General features: G+C 42.1%; 2 protein-coding genes across 2 annotated transcripts in view; one reads left to right on the top strand and one right to left on the bottom strand.

Annotated features, from left to right (window-relative positions):
- NPC1 (NPC intracellular cholesterol transporter 1) overlaps positions 1-15,295 on the top strand; it is a 43,587-nt gene extending 28,292 nt beyond the window's left edge. Inside the window, exons 10-24 of the mRNA XM_019653857.1 lie at positions 471-573; positions 3,010-3,199; positions 3,857-4,039; positions 4,774-4,888; positions 6,615-6,742; positions 6,838-6,978; positions 8,096-8,185; positions 8,630-8,820; positions 9,162-9,277; positions 9,846-9,975; positions 11,341-11,541; positions 12,527-12,758; positions 13,531-13,644; positions 14,416-14,578; positions 15,199-15,295. Of these exons, the coding sequence (XP_019509402.1) occupies positions 471-573; positions 3,010-3,199; positions 3,857-4,039; positions 4,774-4,888; positions 6,615-6,742; positions 6,838-6,978; positions 8,096-8,185; positions 8,630-8,820; positions 9,162-9,277; positions 9,846-9,975; positions 11,341-11,541; positions 12,527-12,758; positions 13,531-13,644; positions 14,416-14,578; positions 15,199-15,278 (2,177 nt within the window). The 3' untranslated portion in view covers positions 15,279-15,295. The remainder of the gene's footprint in view (positions 1-470; positions 574-3,009; positions 3,200-3,856; positions 4,040-4,773; positions 4,889-6,614; positions 6,743-6,837; positions 6,979-8,095; positions 8,186-8,629; positions 8,821-9,161; positions 9,278-9,845; positions 9,976-11,340; positions 11,542-12,526; positions 12,759-13,530; positions 13,645-14,415; positions 14,579-15,198) is intronic.
- A 487-nt stretch (positions 15,296-15,782) lies between these two features.
- Positions 15,783-17,774, bottom strand: part of RMC1 (regulator of MON1-CCZ1) — a 20,359-nt gene continuing 18,367 nt past the window's right edge. The window contains 5 exon segments of the mRNA XM_019653863.1: positions 15,783-15,877; positions 16,728-16,953; positions 17,034-17,102; positions 17,195-17,299; positions 17,640-17,717. Coding sequence (XP_019509408.1) covers positions 15,798-15,877; positions 16,728-16,953; positions 17,034-17,102; positions 17,195-17,299; positions 17,640-17,717 — 558 coding nt within the window. The 3' untranslated portion in view covers positions 15,783-15,797.

Here is a 17,774-nt window from a genome sequence, read left to right as displayed (position 1 = left end):
AAAAGCGTAATGTGCAGAATAGTACATTACTATTTGTGTAAGTAAGAAGGAGAGGGGAAGAGGATATGTGTTTGCTTGTGTATGTGTGGAGTGTCTCTGGAAAGTCATGGCGGTCACAAGATGGAAAGGAGAACTAAGTAGAAAGGGGACTGAGGAAGAACAGAGTTTTCACTGACCACCTTTTTGCTCTGAAATTTTTATCATGCACATGCTTTGTAATTAAAAAAAAACAAAACAATACTCTTCCTGAATGATGTGTGCCAGCTTCAGATAGAGAATCCTTTTTATTCATTACCTGAATGACATAGACACTATTTAAGTGAACTTTTTTTGTTCTTAGAATGCAGGGATATATCGTCTACAGCCCCAGTGAGGAATCAGCCATCTGGCTGTCCTGTGATTGTCCCCTTGTATTTGTCTCATTTCCTGCATGCTTATAGACTTTTTGATGTCACATTTTTCCTTTCTAGATCAAAACTACAATAACGCCACAGCCCTTGTGATTACCTTTCCGGTCAACAATTACTATAATGATACAGAGAAGCTCCAGAGGGCCCAGGCCTGGGAAAGAGAGTGAGTTGCTCCTGGGGTCTAAACAACCTGCCCTTGTCTTGTGGGAAGCTGGATGCTGACAGAGAGCGTTTCAACTTCATTCGGTTAAATGACCCAACATCAGACCAAAGTCACGGCTTTTTCAGGTGGTACTAGTGATGCTAAGAAAAAAAAAAAGATCTGTAAATAAATTTACCAAAAACGTTGAACAGATATCCCTGCACAAGAATGCAAAAGTATGTATGTAGAAATGTTCCCTGCGTCCTTTTCTAACATCAAAAACCAGGAGCCAGCTGAACGTACATTAGTAAGTGATAAGTACAATGGAAAATTACGGTCATTCAGATAGGTAAATACATGATTCAAGATGTATTAAATAAAAAATGCAGTTAGCATGTTAAGGTAAATATATGCTGTGCATCCTAGAAAAACTATCAAGCAAATGATCCAGGAAATTATTAATTGTGTTTGCAACCTCTAGAGAATGGGGAGAGGAATGAGGACAGGGGACTTTGACTTTTTACTTTATAATGTACTTTTAGTACATTAAAAAATACCAGCTTTATTGAGATATATAATTCATATGCCATACATTTCACGTCTTTAAAGGGTACAATTTAGTAGCTTTTAGTATATTCACAGATCTATGCACCCATTACCGCAGCCAATTTTAGAACTTTGTTTCCATACATTTTCCTGTTCTGGACGTTTTTTTTTATACGAATGGAATGATATATGTGGACTTTTGTGTCTGGCATCTTTCACTTAGCATAATGTTTTCAAGGTACACCCAAGTTGTAGCATGTGTTAGTCCTTGATTCGTTTTTATGGCTGAGTAATGTTCTCGCCTGTTGATATACCACATTTTGTTTATCTGTCAGTTGATGCTCATTTGGGTTGTTTCTACCTTTTGACTATTATGAATAATGTTGCTATAGGCATTTGTATACAAGCTTTTGTGTGAACTTATGTTTTCATTTCTCTTGGGTATATATTCCTAGGATTAGAATGCCTGGTCATATGGTAACTCTTTGAGGAAATGCCAGATTGTTTTCCAAAGTGACAGCACCATTTTACATTCCCACCAGCAGTGTATGAAGGTTTCAAATTCTCCACATCCTCACCAGCACTTGTTATTATCTGACTTTTTGATTCTGGTTATCCTTGCGTGTGTGAAGTGGTATCTCATTGCAGTTTTGATTTGCATTTCCTTGATGACTAATGATTTGGCACATCTCTTCATGTGCTTATTGGCCATTTGTATAACTTTCTTAGAGAAATGTTTATTCATATGCTTTACTCATTTTTTAACTGGGTTATTTGTATTTTTATTATTGAAGTATAAGAATTCTTAGGGCCAGCCGAGTGGCTCAGTTAGTTAAGAGCTCACTCAAGAGCACAAGCTCTGAGCAACAGCGGTTCGATACTAAGCCTGGACTGAGCTGCTGCTAAGCTGCCAACAGGTGGCAGGATGGCTCAGCTTAAAAAAAAAAAAGAATTCTTACATATTCTGTAAGTCCCTCATCAGATAGATATATGATTCCCAAGTATTTTTCTCCCACTTTTTTTTTGCTTTCTTGATGTTGTCCTCTGAAACATAAAAGTTTTTAATTTTGATGAAGTCTAATTTATTTTCTTTTGTTGTTCATACTTTTGATATCATAGAAACCATTGCCTAATCCAAGGACATGGAGATTTACACTTATGTTTTTCTGAGAGTTTTATTGTTTTAGCTCTTATATTTAGGTCTTTGATCCATTTGAGTTCATTTTGTATATGGTGTGAGGTGTCCAATATTCTTTTGCATGTGGCTGTCCAGTTGTCCCAGACCATTTGTTGAAAAGACTATTCTTTTCCCCATTTGATAGCCTTGCCACCCTTGTTGAAAATGAGGTGACTGCAGACACATGATTAATTTCTGGACCCTGAGTCCATTCCTTTGATCTATATTTGCCAGTACCACACTGTCTTAATTAGTGTTGTTTTATGGTAAGTTTGCGGTCAGGACGTGTAGATCCTCAACTTTGTTCTTCTTAAAAAAGAAGGTTTTGATTATTCTAGGCCCCTTGCAATTCCATGTGACTTTTAGAATCATATTTGTACAAGGAAGTCAGCTGGGAGTCTGATAGGGGTTCCACTGAATCTGTAGGTCAGCTTTTTAAATTTTATTCCATGAGCATATAGCTTTATTATAATAGATAGTACTTCATTTAGAAATACTTTTAGTAAACAAGAGTGAGCCCATGAACCAATTTTTTAAAACATATTGCAAACCTATTTAAATAGTAGAAAACTCAGCATAATCTGGAACAGCCTCACCCCCTAGTCTCCAGTGCAGAAGATCTTATGCAGGAGAAAGGCTAAGGAGCATGGCTTTTGTGTCATAGAAGTTGGGAAGAAGTTTCTCACTTAGCTGTCATTAAGTTTTAACTAAAAATATAAAAATTTTGTTTTTAGGTTTATTAATTTTGTGAAAAACTACAAGAATCCAAATCTGACCATTTCTTTCTCTGCTGAACGGAGTATTGAAGATGAACTGAATCGTGAAAGTAACAGTGATATCTTCACTGTTATAATCAGCTATGCCGTCATGTTTCTGTATATTTCCATAGCCTTGGGGCACATCAAAAGCTGTAGCAGACTTCTGGTAAGTGTGTGTGTGTGTGTGTGTGTGTGTNTATGTGTGTGGAGTGTGTATGTGTATAGAGTGAGTGTGTGTATGTATATGTGTGTGTGTATGTGTGTGGAGTGTGTATGTGTATAGAGTGAGTGTGTGTATGTATATGTGTGTGTGTATGTGTGTGGAGTGTGTATGTGTATAGAGTGTGTGTGTGTATGTATATGTGTGTGTGTATGTGTGTGGAGTGTGTATGTGTATAGAGTGTGTGTGTGTGTGTGTGTGTGTGTTAGAAATGGCAATGTACAACATGATGTCATATTTTTCCTCTACTTAACCTTAACTCATTGTGTTCAAAACTGTCTTAAGTTCCCCTGTGTTTTAGTTGCAATGTATCATTTTCTATTCCCTGCATCTGTCCCAACTTTTTGGTTTATCTTCAACTTAGATTTATTTCACATACTCCAGTTTTTTTCTGATTTGTTCACCTCATGACCTAAGAATGGAAGCTCAGAGAAAATATTGCTAGGGAAGACCTAGAGAGTTTTCCTATCTTCTTTCAAATGGGGAATTTTACTTGTAACTGCAGATGGGCTATCCCCAGGTAGAGAGGTAGAAAGGAGGACCTTTCAGTAACAGAACAGAAAACCCTCTAACCAGCTACTGTGTCTCTGTTGCATCTCCCAGGTGGATTCTAAAATCTCCCTGGGCATTGCGGGTATCCTCATCGTGTTGAGCTCAGTGGCGTGCTCGCTGGGCATCTTCAGTTACGTTGGGGTCCCCCTCACTCTCATTGTGATTGAAGTGATCCCGTTCCTGGTGCTGGCTGTCGGGGTGGACAACATCTTCATTCTGGTCCAGACCTACCAGGTACATTTTCATGCTCTCACAGAGCTTGGCAGCTGACCAGGTACTGAGCTCCATTAATGGCTGTTTGGCTCCATGCAGAGTATTTGTGAGTGTGACAATGGGGACACTTCGTTTTCTTCCTCGTGTGTTGCTTATTGGTATCCGTCACTTGTTCTGGAAATTTTGAGACCAAGAATTTCACCTTCTCTTTGGTTGGTGACATAGATATAAAGCGAGGATTTGGTTTTACATATTTGCTACATATGTGCAGAAAGGGCGAGCACACTTGTGGAAAATATTTTGGGTACGACTGCTATTAAAATGATTCTCCACATAGTGGAGAAGACTGAAAGATTTATCAAAGGTGCCACTGAAAAGACAGTCAACGCAGCACTTGCTGAGGTAGAAAGTGGTCTCCATCAGTTGGTTCTCACATGGCCCCCTGTGCTGTAGCCCTTACTTGCGTGGAGACTCAGTGGCATGTAAATGGCATGTCATTTAATGGTCCAGCCACGTGCAGCCTACATTCCATATGTTTTCTGGATCATGTGGTCCAGTCTTTCCTTGAGCCTCTCACCTGTTACCTAGCTCAGAGATCAGAAATACACGGAATGAATGAACATGACAAGTTGCAGGTCCAAGGTTAATATCCAATAAGTAGATGCCACTTATCATTTTACATGACTATTGAGCAAAGAGTTGGCATTGTTACTGAGAAATTTTAATGTCGTGTGTTTAACTTTTTTATTTTTAAGAGAGATGAACGTCTTCAAGGGGAAACCCTGGACCAGCAGCTGGGCAGGGTCCTTGGAGAAGTGGCTCCTAGTATGTTCCTGTCATCCTTTTCAGAAACGGTAGCATTTTTCTTAGGTAATTGTTCTTTGAATTCTACCAATCCTATAGTTTGCTGAGCCTGGGAATAGAAAGAGCCTGGATATCTGAATATACGCCTTCGTGTTCGTCCTTTATTAAGCTTTATTCTGTAATTAGAAAGTATTAGAGTGGACTGCAAGAAAAATTGGTGGCAGTAGCTTCAGTGTCATTTAGCAAGTGTCTTCTTTCTCACGTTTCCAGACAGTGTTGATGTTGGGGGTCCAGATACCTAGGACTCCTTTGCCATTTCCTCTTTTTGGCACCTGTGGCAATTGTTGACATTTGAAAATAGCATTCGTGCATAGCCACAGAATGCTCAACACAACCCTGGAAGCAGCAACTCCAAAATCCAGGCATCATCTTACAAAATGTTAGCCATCGTTCTCATAGGCAGTCTTCCTCTGTGCATACAGCTTACTGGGGAAGCACCCCCATTAATGAGCGGAGGTTCTTGGATCTCATATCAATACAAGGAGCCAGAGTCAGGTGGAACAAAACCAGCACTTCGGTGTTTCTTTCCTATGGAGAAATCAACCAGCCTTTCTAGCGGGACTGTGTACCCTCATCTCTGGCGTGTAGTAAGAAAACTGACTACATCCTCTGAAGGGGAGGCCTGGTTAGAATCACCCAGCAAGTCCAGAGAAGACACACAGTCATGGGTCACGAACAGAAGTGCCTGCGCGGGCCACCAGGTCATCTTACACAGGGCCATTGTAGGAACATCACAGGGGGTGGCCTTTCGACACAGACATACCATTAGCATATTCTTCATTCCCACAGAGCAATGAGCTTCAAAGCCTGTGGCCCCTATAGTTCCTTTTAATGGGTACAGGTGCAAAAAAAGTTATTTCTTCTTTTTACCTCTATTGTAAGAAAACCGGTGCCAGTGTGATAATAGCAGCTGACACTGTGCCTCGGGTTGGACTGACTTTGGAGGACAGTAGGAATGGCAGGGATGGTGGCACCTGGAGTGTGCAAGCCATGTCTAAAAGGAGTAGTCAGGTGTCGCCGGCCCAGTGCTCCTAGGTCTGGTTTTTTTTTTCTCAAGCAACACTGTGAATCTAGATTTTTGTGTAAAACCTCATTGTTAAATATTGGCTCCTTATTTTTTTTACATGTTTTTGAATCTTAAAATGGATTGATAGTGTGTGGGCCAGACAGAATACACCTGGCCTGTGGGCTGCCGGTTTCCAGGTTCTGCATCTTAGCCTAGTGCTTTTCACTTGGAGCACCCTCACTTGCTTATAACTAAACTAGGAGACTGATATTATTGATATAACAGTAGATGGAAAAATACTGTCCCACTCTTAGAGTGAAGCACAGAATGTACTGTAAGAAATGGCATATATTAATCGTTCCCAAATTTTAATGTGCACACATTTGCCAAGAGAGCCTGTTAAATACACGAGAATTGGGGTTGAGTTCCCACTGTCTTGATTAAATAGGATGGGACCGGGGCCTAGGAACCTACATTTTTAATGCCCCAAGTAGCTCTGCTCTGATGCTGACACCATTTTGAAAACCACTGGGCTTACGGACTCTTCTCCAGTTCCAAAGTGATATCCATAGACCTTTGCAGCACACCTTTTTCAGGGGAGGTGGGGGCTTCTCATGGGTTTAGCTTGCTCTGGCTGCTTGTATTCATATGTACACATGAGTGGGAGACTCGTAAGAGCCCTCTGCTGTAAATGGAAGTGATGTGGCAGCTTTTTTCTCCCTGCAGGAGCATTGTCAGTGATGCCAGCCGTTCACACTTTCTCTCTGTTTGCGGGAATGGCGGTCCTCATTGACTTCCTTCTTCAGATGACCTGTTTTGTGAGTCTCTTAGGATTAGACATTAAGCGTCAAGAGGTAAGTTCTTATCAGGATTACAGTCTATTTCATTTGAGTCTAGAGTCTAGCTGAAGCACCTAGAGGGTATGACCTTTGTTACTCTTTCCTCTCAGAAAAATCGGCTAGACATCCTTTGCTGTGTCAGACATGCCCAAGATGGAACAGGCCTCCAGGCCTCGGAGAGCTGCTTGTTTCGGTTCTTCAAAAACGCCTATTCTCCATTTCTGCTTAAGGACTGGATGCGACCAATTGTGGTATGAACTTATCTGTGTTTTTTCTTGTTTTTCTCCCTGAAAAATTCATCACATGCCTTCTAAGAATCAGATGACTTAGGGAGGAGATTCTGACAGCTGTTAGGGTGTGTGTGTGTGTGTGTGTGTGTGTGTGTGTGTGTGTGTGTACGTACATGTATGTGTCCCCACACACACACACGTAAACATAAAAGCAAATAATGTACAAATATAGAAAATATTTTTCTAGCTAGATTTTAGCAGTCAATATAAGCAAGAGTTTTAAAGTGTTTATTTTGAAATAACTATAGATTCATAGAAAGTTGCAAAGGTGGTACAGAGAGGACTTAGGCACTCTTCGCCCAGTGTCCTCCTATGGTCTTACATAATTGTAGTTCAGTATCAAAACCAGGAACTTGACCTTGGCACAATGTGTGTGTCTAATTCTGTGTCATTTCATCACATGTGCAGATTTGTGTAGCCACTGCAGTCAAGATCCATCACCACAACAGTGTCCCTCACACTGCCCCTTTAGAGTGTCACTCACCTCCTTCCCCTACACCACCCACTGTCCCTAGTCCTCAGCAAGTGTGCAAGAGCTTTTTGTAGTATATACTGATGTAGCCAATAGTGATTATCTATCACTTCTCTACTAAAAGAACAAATATTGATTTCTAACAATAAAAGTAATAGCAATCCTCGGGTGCCTGTGGGGTGCCCGGGGAAAAAAAAGAAGTAATAGCAATAACATTTATTGAACACTTAACATCAGTTATTATACTAAATATTGGGTACTATGCTAGAATCTAGATTATCCCTAGACTTTTCTCATTTAATTCACAAAACTATCTGATGTTATAAGTCTTATTTTTCTATTTTATTGATGAGGAAATAGAAACTAAGAGAAGGTAAGTGACTTCCCCAGAGTCACTCAACTTGTAAGTAGAGGCGCCAGGATTCAAACCCAGGTAGTTTGACGCTAAATACTATGATCTGAGCCACTACCCCATACCCCTGTTTTCTTAGCGTGTTCCTTGTCAGTTTAAGAAAAGGCCTGATTTTTGTGTTTGAGATTTTATTTATGTTCTTCAGCTCATTATAACTAAGCAATCGCTGTCTTATAACTCACTTCTCATTCCAGATAGCAGTATTTGTGGGTGTTCTATCATTCAGTATCGCAGTCCTGAACAAAGTAGAAATTGGATTGGATCAGTCTCTTTCAATGCCAGATGTAAGATGCTTCCTTTTTTTATATTAACTTATTTAGCCAATGGTAAATACATTTTTCAAAACATACATGTGGGTGTTTCAAGTTAATACCTGCTTCTCAGTGCAAATGCTGACGGGGTCTCCCGTGTTATAAGAATTGCCACAAAGCTCTGCGAATGTGGGCCTTGGCACTGTGAACTTTCTACCAGTTCCCTGGGGCATAGCCACAGAGTGTGAGCAGCCAGCCCTTCACCTTGTGAGGTGCCCTTCTAGTAGTGGGACCAGCCCAGGGGGCACCCTGGGCCCAGGAGGGTGGGGAGGAGGACCTGGCTATGGGAAATCCTGCATGTGGGCTGGAGGCGTCTTGGCCAGAGCCTCCTGGTGCACTCTAATGTTGTCATCCTCATGGTGCTTGGGCACCGTCAGAACATTCACACTTCGTCCTGTTGTTGGATCTTTGTTTCAGGACTCCTACGTGATGGATTATTTCAAGTCGCTCAGTCAGTACCTACATGCGGGCCCGCCTGTCTACTTTGTCCTGGAGGAAGGGCACAACTACACCTCTCTGAAAGGGCAGGACATGGTGTGCGGGGGCATGGGCTGCAACAACGACTCCCTGGTGCAGCAGATATTCAACGCGGCTGAGCTGCCCAGCTAGTCAGTACCCCGGCCTCCCTGTACTGGGGCGGGAACAGCCTGGAGGGCTTTTGGCCAGAGTCAGCTCAGCCTAGAATTTCTCACTGAACATAGATTTTCTCAGAAAATTTCTTTTTCAGAATGTATGCTCATTCTAGCTTTACCTGAGTAAAATCTTTGAAGGACTTATTTACCACCTCATACTTTGAGGGTTTTTCCATTCAGTGCTAATGCAGTTTGTCTTTTGACTGGGTGGCAGTATAAACTCTAGAAAAAGGAAGTTAGGTTTCCAGGAAAAGGACTGAAACTAAAGACTTCTTCCTTGCAGGACGAGTCGGTCATTTTTCTCTCCTTTTCTCTAGTACCCGAATAGGCTTTGCTCCCTCATCCTGGATTGACGATTATTTTGATTGGATTCAGCCACAGTCTTCTTGCTGCAGAGTCTACAATAGCACTGATCTGTTCTGCAATGCTTCAGGTACTTTCATCTCCTTTTCCAAATTTTTCCTTTTTCTGAAAAGCTTTAACATTATAGTTTAAAAATCTTGGCGGTTTATACCTATTTATATGCCAACACTGGGTGTCATTCCCTTTGTTATCCCTTTCTGTAGTCATTCACTCTGAAAAGTGTTGCGTTGTTCCTGACACCACTGCCTCTTTTGATTGGTATTTGGCCGTAGTGTCTCATAGGGGTGTTTTCCTCTGTTTATCACCATTGCCCTATTATTTTGTAAGAGTGTTGAGGTTGTCCTAGATTTTCCTCAATTAAAAACATGAAAGCCCTGGGCTTTGATCATGCCCACTAAGATCATCCTTAAAGCAGAAAACCTGAGTTGAGGAAGCAAATTTGTACAGCCTGCCTAAGGGGAAGATGTTATCTTCGATTTATTAGACTATGAAAATCACGTGTTCGAAGCTTTTGGATAAGGAAAAAGATTCAAGAAAAGAATTCCTCTTACTTCTTTATCAGTAGTTTTCAATGTTTTAAAATAAGATCTGGAGATGCATTCTTCTCACCTTGGCTCCTTCCCCCATGTTTCCGGTAGTGGCTGACCCTGCCTGCGTCCGCTGCAGGCCTCTGACCCCAGAGGGCAAACAGAGGCCTCAGGGTGAAGACTTCATGAGATTCCTGCCCATGTTCCTTTCTGATAACCCGAATCCCAAGTGTGGCAAAGGGTAAGTGCTGCTGAGCCCTTCAGACGCACGCCCACTTTCCCTTTCCTCTGCACTGGAAACCTAGGAGAGAGTTGGGGTGTAGAAACAGTTGTGTGGGAAAGGTACTCATCTATAACCCCCTACCCACCCTGTCTTGATCCTTTTGTGAAAGTGAAGAAACCTCTAAGACACCTTTAAAGAAAACGTCTCATTATTTTCAACTGATTCCATCCTGGCCTTGTGCTTCTCCGTGTGTCCTGGCCCTCCCAGCTGTTTGAATGGATGCAGAGTCCTGTGCAGGTTACTGGCGGGACAGCGGAAGAGGAGGAACACATGGCGTTTCAGAATGTGAAATGGCTTGTTGTATCCGTGGGCATGTGGGACAGCATCTCTGCTTTGGTGATGTCATCCTAGATTACGATTTACATTGTTTTAGCCCCACTGTGCTTCTTGCCAGCCAGGCCATATATGAGGATGTGGGCTTTCTCACTCCCCCAGCCAGCCAGGCAGAGGCAGCCACGGGCTATTTGGCCCAGAATTAGTGAAGATTATTGGAAGTCTGGGGTGGGATAATTTGGAAGTTTTGTAGGAGGAAAATGAGTGTCCACATGTATATTAGGTAAACCCTGGACATCCCTGTTTTTCATAAGAATACATAATTTGACCAGAGTCCCATCATATATTAGTCCTACATGTCATGTCTGTGTTTTGAGACCTATACTAGGTACTGTAGGAAGACTATCTCTAAAAATAAAATAGAAATGGATCTTACAGCTTGTTCTGCTTACAGACAGAATGCTTTGGCCTACATAAAACAAGTCCAAGTGAATTCAACTTTTCATGAAGGCAATAGCCACCACTTCCAGGGAGCCTCCTACGTGCCAGTATCATGCCAGGCACCTCTCATTATCTCGCTCATGCATCACGCTACTGTGTGAGTAGGTGGTGGCACACCCGTTTGCTGAAGATGGCAATGCAGCCCAAATTCAGTAACTTTGCCCAGGGTTCCATGGCCAACACATGGCAGGGCTGCGGTCCATCTCACCTCTGTCTCACTCCAGGGCCTTGCCCTTCCCCACCTCCTGTTACAAAACATTGCTGAGCAAACTCGGTATGAAGACACACTGGATTGTGAGCAGAGCTGAATGTAGAAACAACAGCAGCTATGCACCAAAGAAACCAAAAGCAGTAAAGAAAAGCCAGTGTAGGAGACAATAAGCTAAACAACCATCGCTCCCTTTCAGAGGGCCTTCCCTATCTCTGCAATTTACTACTGGGTCTGACCTCTGAGCCCAGGGTCAGATGACTTCACTTAGCCTTGAGTGCTCGCATTCTGCAAGGTTTTGCAAGGCGTGGTCTCTCTGACACCACTGAGTCTTCTCTTAGGGGACATGCTGCTTACGGGTCCGCAGTTAATATCCTTGACAATGACACGGGTGTCGGAGCCACATACTTCATGACCTACCACACTGTGCTTCAGACCTCTGCTGACTTTATTGACGCCATGAAAAAAGCCCGCCTCATCGCTGAGAACATCACCGAAACCATGAGCCAGGAAGGAAGGAATTACCGTGTGTTCCCATACAGGTAAGTGTGTATTGTACAAATAAGGGTGTCCTAGGGAAGGGCCCACACTCTGGGACTCCCTTGGTGGGAAGCTGATGCTTCGCTTTCATTCTGACACCTCCTCCATCGTGAGCACAGGCCAAGTACGTCCAGGGAGATGGCACCTGGGTGAGGAGGGCCAGACTCTGGAGCACCTACCGAGGTCTGAGTGCTAGAGACGCAGAACTTGGTCTATGGGCTGGAGCTCACATTCTGAGAGACCCACTGCAAAACAGCACCCGGGGGCAGGAAAGGGGTGTTGCCTGGAGACCTGGTTTCAGGACATGAGGCCGAGTGGATGTTCCTGGACAGGAACTGATGGTTTCCCTGACTGTTGATTACTTGAGACAGTGCCTTTATAGAGCTTTTTCTTTTTTGCTTATTGGGCTTTTTCCTTATAAAAAAAATATATATTCTGAATTTGGAAAATATAGAAAACTAGAAGAAATATTGTTTTTTTTCCCCTCACCCCTATTATCTTGCTTAAAGGAGTCCTGACCTGTTCCTGGTAGGGGATAACCTGTTTTTCTGTGGAAGAAGTTCTCAGAATGGGTGTCCTAATCCCTGGGAAGAGCTGGTTAACTTTGCAAAAAAAAAAAAAAAAATCTCCTCAGGCCCCGCACAGACCCCATTTGGCCTGAGGTAATTCTCAGGATAGATCAGGACTTGTTTTTTCAAAATACCATGGAATAGTCTTTGTGAATGCCTGTAAAGTAGAATACTTTAGGATTATGAGCAAAAACTTTTTATAAAATAGACATTTTGGATCATGAGGCTCTTATTTGGGTGTGAGCAGTAAATCAAAGATCCGGTTGAATTACTGCAGACGCGTCTTGCGAAAAACAGGAAGGTTTTCTGCAAGGTATGTCTCTAGAACTACTTGCACAGTTTTGCAGTAGTGGCAGGATGAAAAGTAGAGCTTCCAGAAGTGAGAATGAACCTTGACGAAAACTTTTCCTGTCTCTAGTGTGTTCTATGTCTTCTACGAACAGTACCTGACCATCATTGATGACACAATCTTTAACCTCTGCGTGTCCCTGGGCGCCATCTTTTTGGTGACCATGGTTCTCCTGGGCTGTGAGCCATGGTCCGCAGTGATCATGTGTGTCACAATTGCCATGATCTTGGTCAACATGTTCGGCGTCATGTGGCTGTGGGGCATCAGTCTGAACGCGGTTTCCTTGGTCAACTTGGTTATGGTGAGTCCTGGTCCACTCATGTTTGTCCCTAACTTCTGTGTCACTTATGTGAATTGTTCGTCGGGGTGAAAGACCAAGTCCAGCTCCTGCTCTTTATCCACATGGAGCGGTGGGACTGAAGGCTAGATGGAGTTGGGACTGGATGGTACACGTAACAATGCAAATGTGATTTCATGGTCTAACTCAGGTATTCTGCCTTTATTATTCTGAAGGGTTTGCAGAAACATTTAGCCTAATGATGGCAAGATGGTCACTTTTTCTTTAGAAAAGTTGCCGCATTCCTGATGGAATTCTCTATCCAGTACCTTTTGCTTCCCATGCAATTGCCGGGTGCTTTTTAATAGTTAAGTCATGAAGATGTGAGCATTTGAGAAGGTATTGATGGAAAATAGAGACAGTGCATCTGTACTTCAGATGTGAACATGAACACTGCCTCCGGTGGTGTGGCAGTGAGGCCTGACTGGACGTGTAAGGGCAGCGTCCTGGCTCAGTGGAGGCTGGGAGGAAATTACCTTAAGAGGTTTCAGCAGCTTCCCGGGAGGAAGGCAAATCTGCTGTATGAACTGGAGAATTGGGCGTTGTGCCTAGAGGGTTGTCCAATTTCCTGGTGCATTGAAGTTGGTGTGATAGGGGCTTTACAGTATATGTCAGAGGTTCTTAGGGTGCCTAAACCTCCCAGGCTGCCCTGGTAACCACTGATCCTGGGAAACGCATGGCTGCTTATGATTACCAACTAGAAAAGACCAATTTTAAAGGAAGCTCTTTATTTCAGAGCTGTGGCATTTCCGTGGAGTTCTGCAGCCACATAACAAGAGCGTTCACAGTGAGTGCCAAAGGAAGCCGCGTGAAACGGGCAGAAGAGGCGCTTTCTCACATGGGCAGTTCTGTAAGTGACTTGGGCAGAAATTTCAATGCAGTGTCCAGCTCAGTGAGCGAGCCTTTCTCAGAAGAAACTTTAAAATCCAGTAGGGAAAACAGAATTTGGATCCTGTACTTAGCAGTATCTCCTAAGAATGACAAGTTTTCGGGCAACTCATGAAGTAGCGATGTCCTGAAATGCTTTAGAACTGTTCCTGTTGGAGAATCCTGTTGCAGGTGGCAGTATGGTGAAAGCAGGGAGAGAGCAGTGGCTGAATCTGAGAGCCAGAGCCTTTTCCGTTTAAAACACAGGCCTGCCACGTGTTGAAAAAGCGAGGAAGCTGCCTGCAGCGCCCTGTGAGCACTTTGTAGTTGATGTCTCCAGAATTTCCTTGGTTCATTCAACTCTATATCCTGGGTTAGCCTATCAACCAATTACTTTAGTACTAATGAAAATACCATTACAGAGTAACAACTAAAACTTTGTTTTGTAGCAATTTAGTTATTTAAAAGTTTTCATCTCAGAATACATGATCTCAGTTTAGAGACAGAATAGTGTGTATGCAGAATACATAGTTTTTACCCTAATGATACCTTTTTGTTTGTTTCAGGCTCATAAGCCACAGTAAAACAATTTTAGGTAGAATGTAATGCTCCTTATCAGTAACTCTGAAAGCTGGGGATCAAAAAAGTCCCCTGTGACTTTTGACCTTGACTGTTAAGAAATCCCTGTATTAGGAAGTATCCAATTCTAATAGGTTGATACAAGTGGTTTCTAATATCATCTCTCTTCTTTTAGGTATTCAGTGGAATCACACTTACAAAATTTGGAGGGATTGTGGTGTTAGCCTTTGCCAAATCTCAAATTTTCCAGATATTTTATTTCAGGATGTATTTAGCTATGGTTTTACTGGGAGCCACTCATGGATTGATATTCCTCCCTGTCTTACTCAGTTATATAGGTAAGAGCTCTAATTTCTAAACAAGTGGGATGGAGGAAGCACGTTACTAAAGAATTATATATGATATTGAAACATTCTTTTGAAGTATTTAAACTTGTACAAATGGTCATTTGATAAGTACTGAGTAAACTAATTTCTATGAGAAAAAAATCCTTCAGGGTGTCCAAAACACTTCATTAGTAAACTCCAACCCTTTTTCTGGAGGCCTGACTTAACTGCTGAACAAGGCTGTGCAGTAAGACATAAATAAGTCTGAATGTGACCCAGGGGGCTTCTTCCTGCTGAGATGAATGGCCTTGAATGACAACCCAGCAGTGCTGTAAAATAATAGCTTTTATTTCTGATTCAGTGTTCTAGCAAAATGCTGCCTCTCATCTCTTATTTTGAGACTATCCTTATGATCTTTTTGGCCACTTCAGCTTCCATAATGACATGGTTAAAAGGAGAACAGTACTAATTTGCTTGATTTGTAAGTTGAAGCATTGAAATAGATTTGGAGTTTTGGGTTTGTGTTTTTTTTTCAATTTCCAGGGGAAAGAAAGGGTAGTTCTGTTACAGTACAAACTCTCCCCTTTTCTCCTGAAGAAATAATACAAAAGTTATTTTTTTATCCCTCACAGGACCATCAATAAATAAAGCCAAAAGTTTGGCCACTCAAGAGCGATACAAAGGTACAGAGAGAGAACAACTAAATTTCTGACCCTCTTACAGGGTTTGGGGACTTTGAACTGTGTCTACGGATTGGTCAGTTCACCACTGGTCAGTAGCTGCACTATCAAGGCTAAGTTGAATGAACACCAGATGTTACCAGACTTGAGGCAATTTAACAGCAGCAGCTTTGGCCACAGTGCTTTTAAACTCAGGAACGCAAATCTGACTTGTAAAGCAGCATTACAAAATCTGAAGGCAACTCCAGGACTCTAAAGCGTCTTCCAGTTCTCAAGGAATGAAACCTAATTCTTCAGCAAGCGGAAGGCTGACACTAGGATGGCTGTGAATGTGATCTGCTCATTGACACTTGTTCAAGGCCAATCAATGCAGTGTTTCTCCTGTTTTTTAGGAGTAAGCCATCTACACAGGGTCTATACCATATTTTCAGTAACATTTGATGAGGATGTTGCAGATCTACTTTATAACATTTTGTAGTTTAAAGAGCTTTATTAATGCAATAAATTAACTTTGTACACATTTTTATATATAAAAAAACTAGCGAGTGATTTCAGAACGTTGGAGGCCTCATTAGAGCTTCGTCTCCAAAAACCTGTTTGAAAAAAGCAACATGTTCTTCACAGTGTTCTCCTATAAAGGGAAATAGATTTAATCCATTAGATGTGTAACAAAGAGAGGAAAACAAGAATGAACAGTGCAGCTCATTGATGTGTATACTAGGTTTTAACTTATTTTTCTTTCATAAAATACTTTGTTTTCCTAAGCTTTTGAGTTGTCCTTTCTATGTACACAGCTGATGCCATTGCAAAACTGGTCAGGGACCTTTACAAGCCCTAGCAAGTCACCATCTGCTCTGAGAGACAAGTTGATAAGAGAAGCTAACCTGTCATGGTACTAAATGCCATCTTACGTTGTACACTAAGCTAGAAAAAAATTGGTAGACCCGAAATAAAGTTATATTAGGTTGTCAGAAAAGTCTGTTTTTCATTGCAAAAATGCGTCATGACTTTTCCAACAACCCAGTATGTTACTTCCCCATTCTAAGGAAGTGGATGCCTTAGGTTTTATAACTTCGGAGATAAGAATGATTTGCCAGTGTTTGCTGCCGAAAACTAAACATAAATAAGCCTCAGGCCATTTAAAACCCTTGCCCACCAGTTCCTGCCCTGATTCTTCATAAAGGGACATTCCAAGAACAGCTGTCAGGCATATGCACTGTGTTCAGGCTGCCTGAATTGGGCCCTGAATGTTCTCAACCCAAAACATACCTCAAATTAGAGCATAACTCAGATCCATGAGCATACTGAATTCACTTGTACTACAAATAATGGGCTATGGGTCAGGTCGGCTGTTGTGACATTTTGTCTTTACAAGCCTAACTCAGGAATTCCTACCAAAAGGCTTCTCACCCTCCAGCTGCCAGCATTCTCTTGCTACTACTGAGTCTATGGTTGCCTTTTCACCACTGCCGTATTCTCACCTGGTGTGAAATTAGGGTTCCCTCGCAAACGCTGGTTTCGCTGTTCAAAAAACCGGAAGATAGTATAGAAAAGCATGTTGTCTTCGGTCTGCTTCGCAGCATCTAAAAATTTCCGTGCAGAAATGTTGTCATGGCCACCAATGCCCCGGATAAACCGTAAGGCAGCCAACACTTGGTGTTTGGAAAGAAGAACTTCTACTATTTCATCATTTGCTGTTGAAAGTCGCTAGAAAGAGAAAAGTTCAGATAAATGCAAGCAACAGGCACAGACTCTTAGGCAGCTTAAAACTCTGATGTGTCAGTTACCTTCAACATATCTAGAGACAGCTGATGGGCAGGAGGATAAAAACTTTCTAGGGATAACAGCAGACAAGCCTGAAAGAGAAATTTTCACACTCTTCAGCATCAGATGTCAGAAGGTTAAACTTGAAGTTTCTAATCACAAAAGTAAACGTGGTGATACCGACCAGAGGCTTTGAGTCACTGAGGACGTGATACTGCAGGAACTGATGCAGCATATAAAAGAGGTTGTGCTGGACAAGCGTCTTGATGACAAGCTCATGGACGTAGTGCTGAGGATAAATAAGGGAAGGCGTTTTCAAATCACGCACCTACATGGACGGGGGGCTAGGTGTGCCGAGGACTGCAGCTATTCTAACTGATGAGTCCAAGTTTCCATTGTTAAGAGGAGTTCAGTGTGCAGGTGAAAGAACCTAACTTGATGTGATAGCACTCATTTTATCTAAGGACAACACTGTCATGTCAGGAAGGCGTCAGAATTCTGAGTCAAGCGGGCAGCACCTTTTAGCATATGAAAAACATAGTCCTTTTAGTCATTGACAGTGCTGTCACTTTTAGAAATATATTCCCTGCTCCTCTGACTTGGGACCACCCATGCTGATGAGAAGTTACCTGTACTGGAATCTGAAACTGGTTAAGAGAACGAATATATTCCATCAGTATGGCTATCACAAATTTATGAGGCATCTCCTATGGAGAAAACAAAAGTGGTCTTAGAAACATCAAAGACTTACAAAGGCAGCTAAT

The sequence above is a fragment of the Hipposideros armiger genome, unplaced genomic scaffold (assembly GCF_001890085.2).
Source record: "Hipposideros armiger isolate ML-2016 unplaced genomic scaffold, ASM189008v1 scaffold_209, whole genome shotgun sequence".
In the NCBI taxonomy this organism is placed as follows: domain Eukaryota; kingdom Metazoa; phylum Chordata; class Mammalia; order Chiroptera; family Hipposideridae; genus Hipposideros; species Hipposideros armiger.
This window is presented reverse-complemented; position numbering and strand designations above follow the sequence as displayed.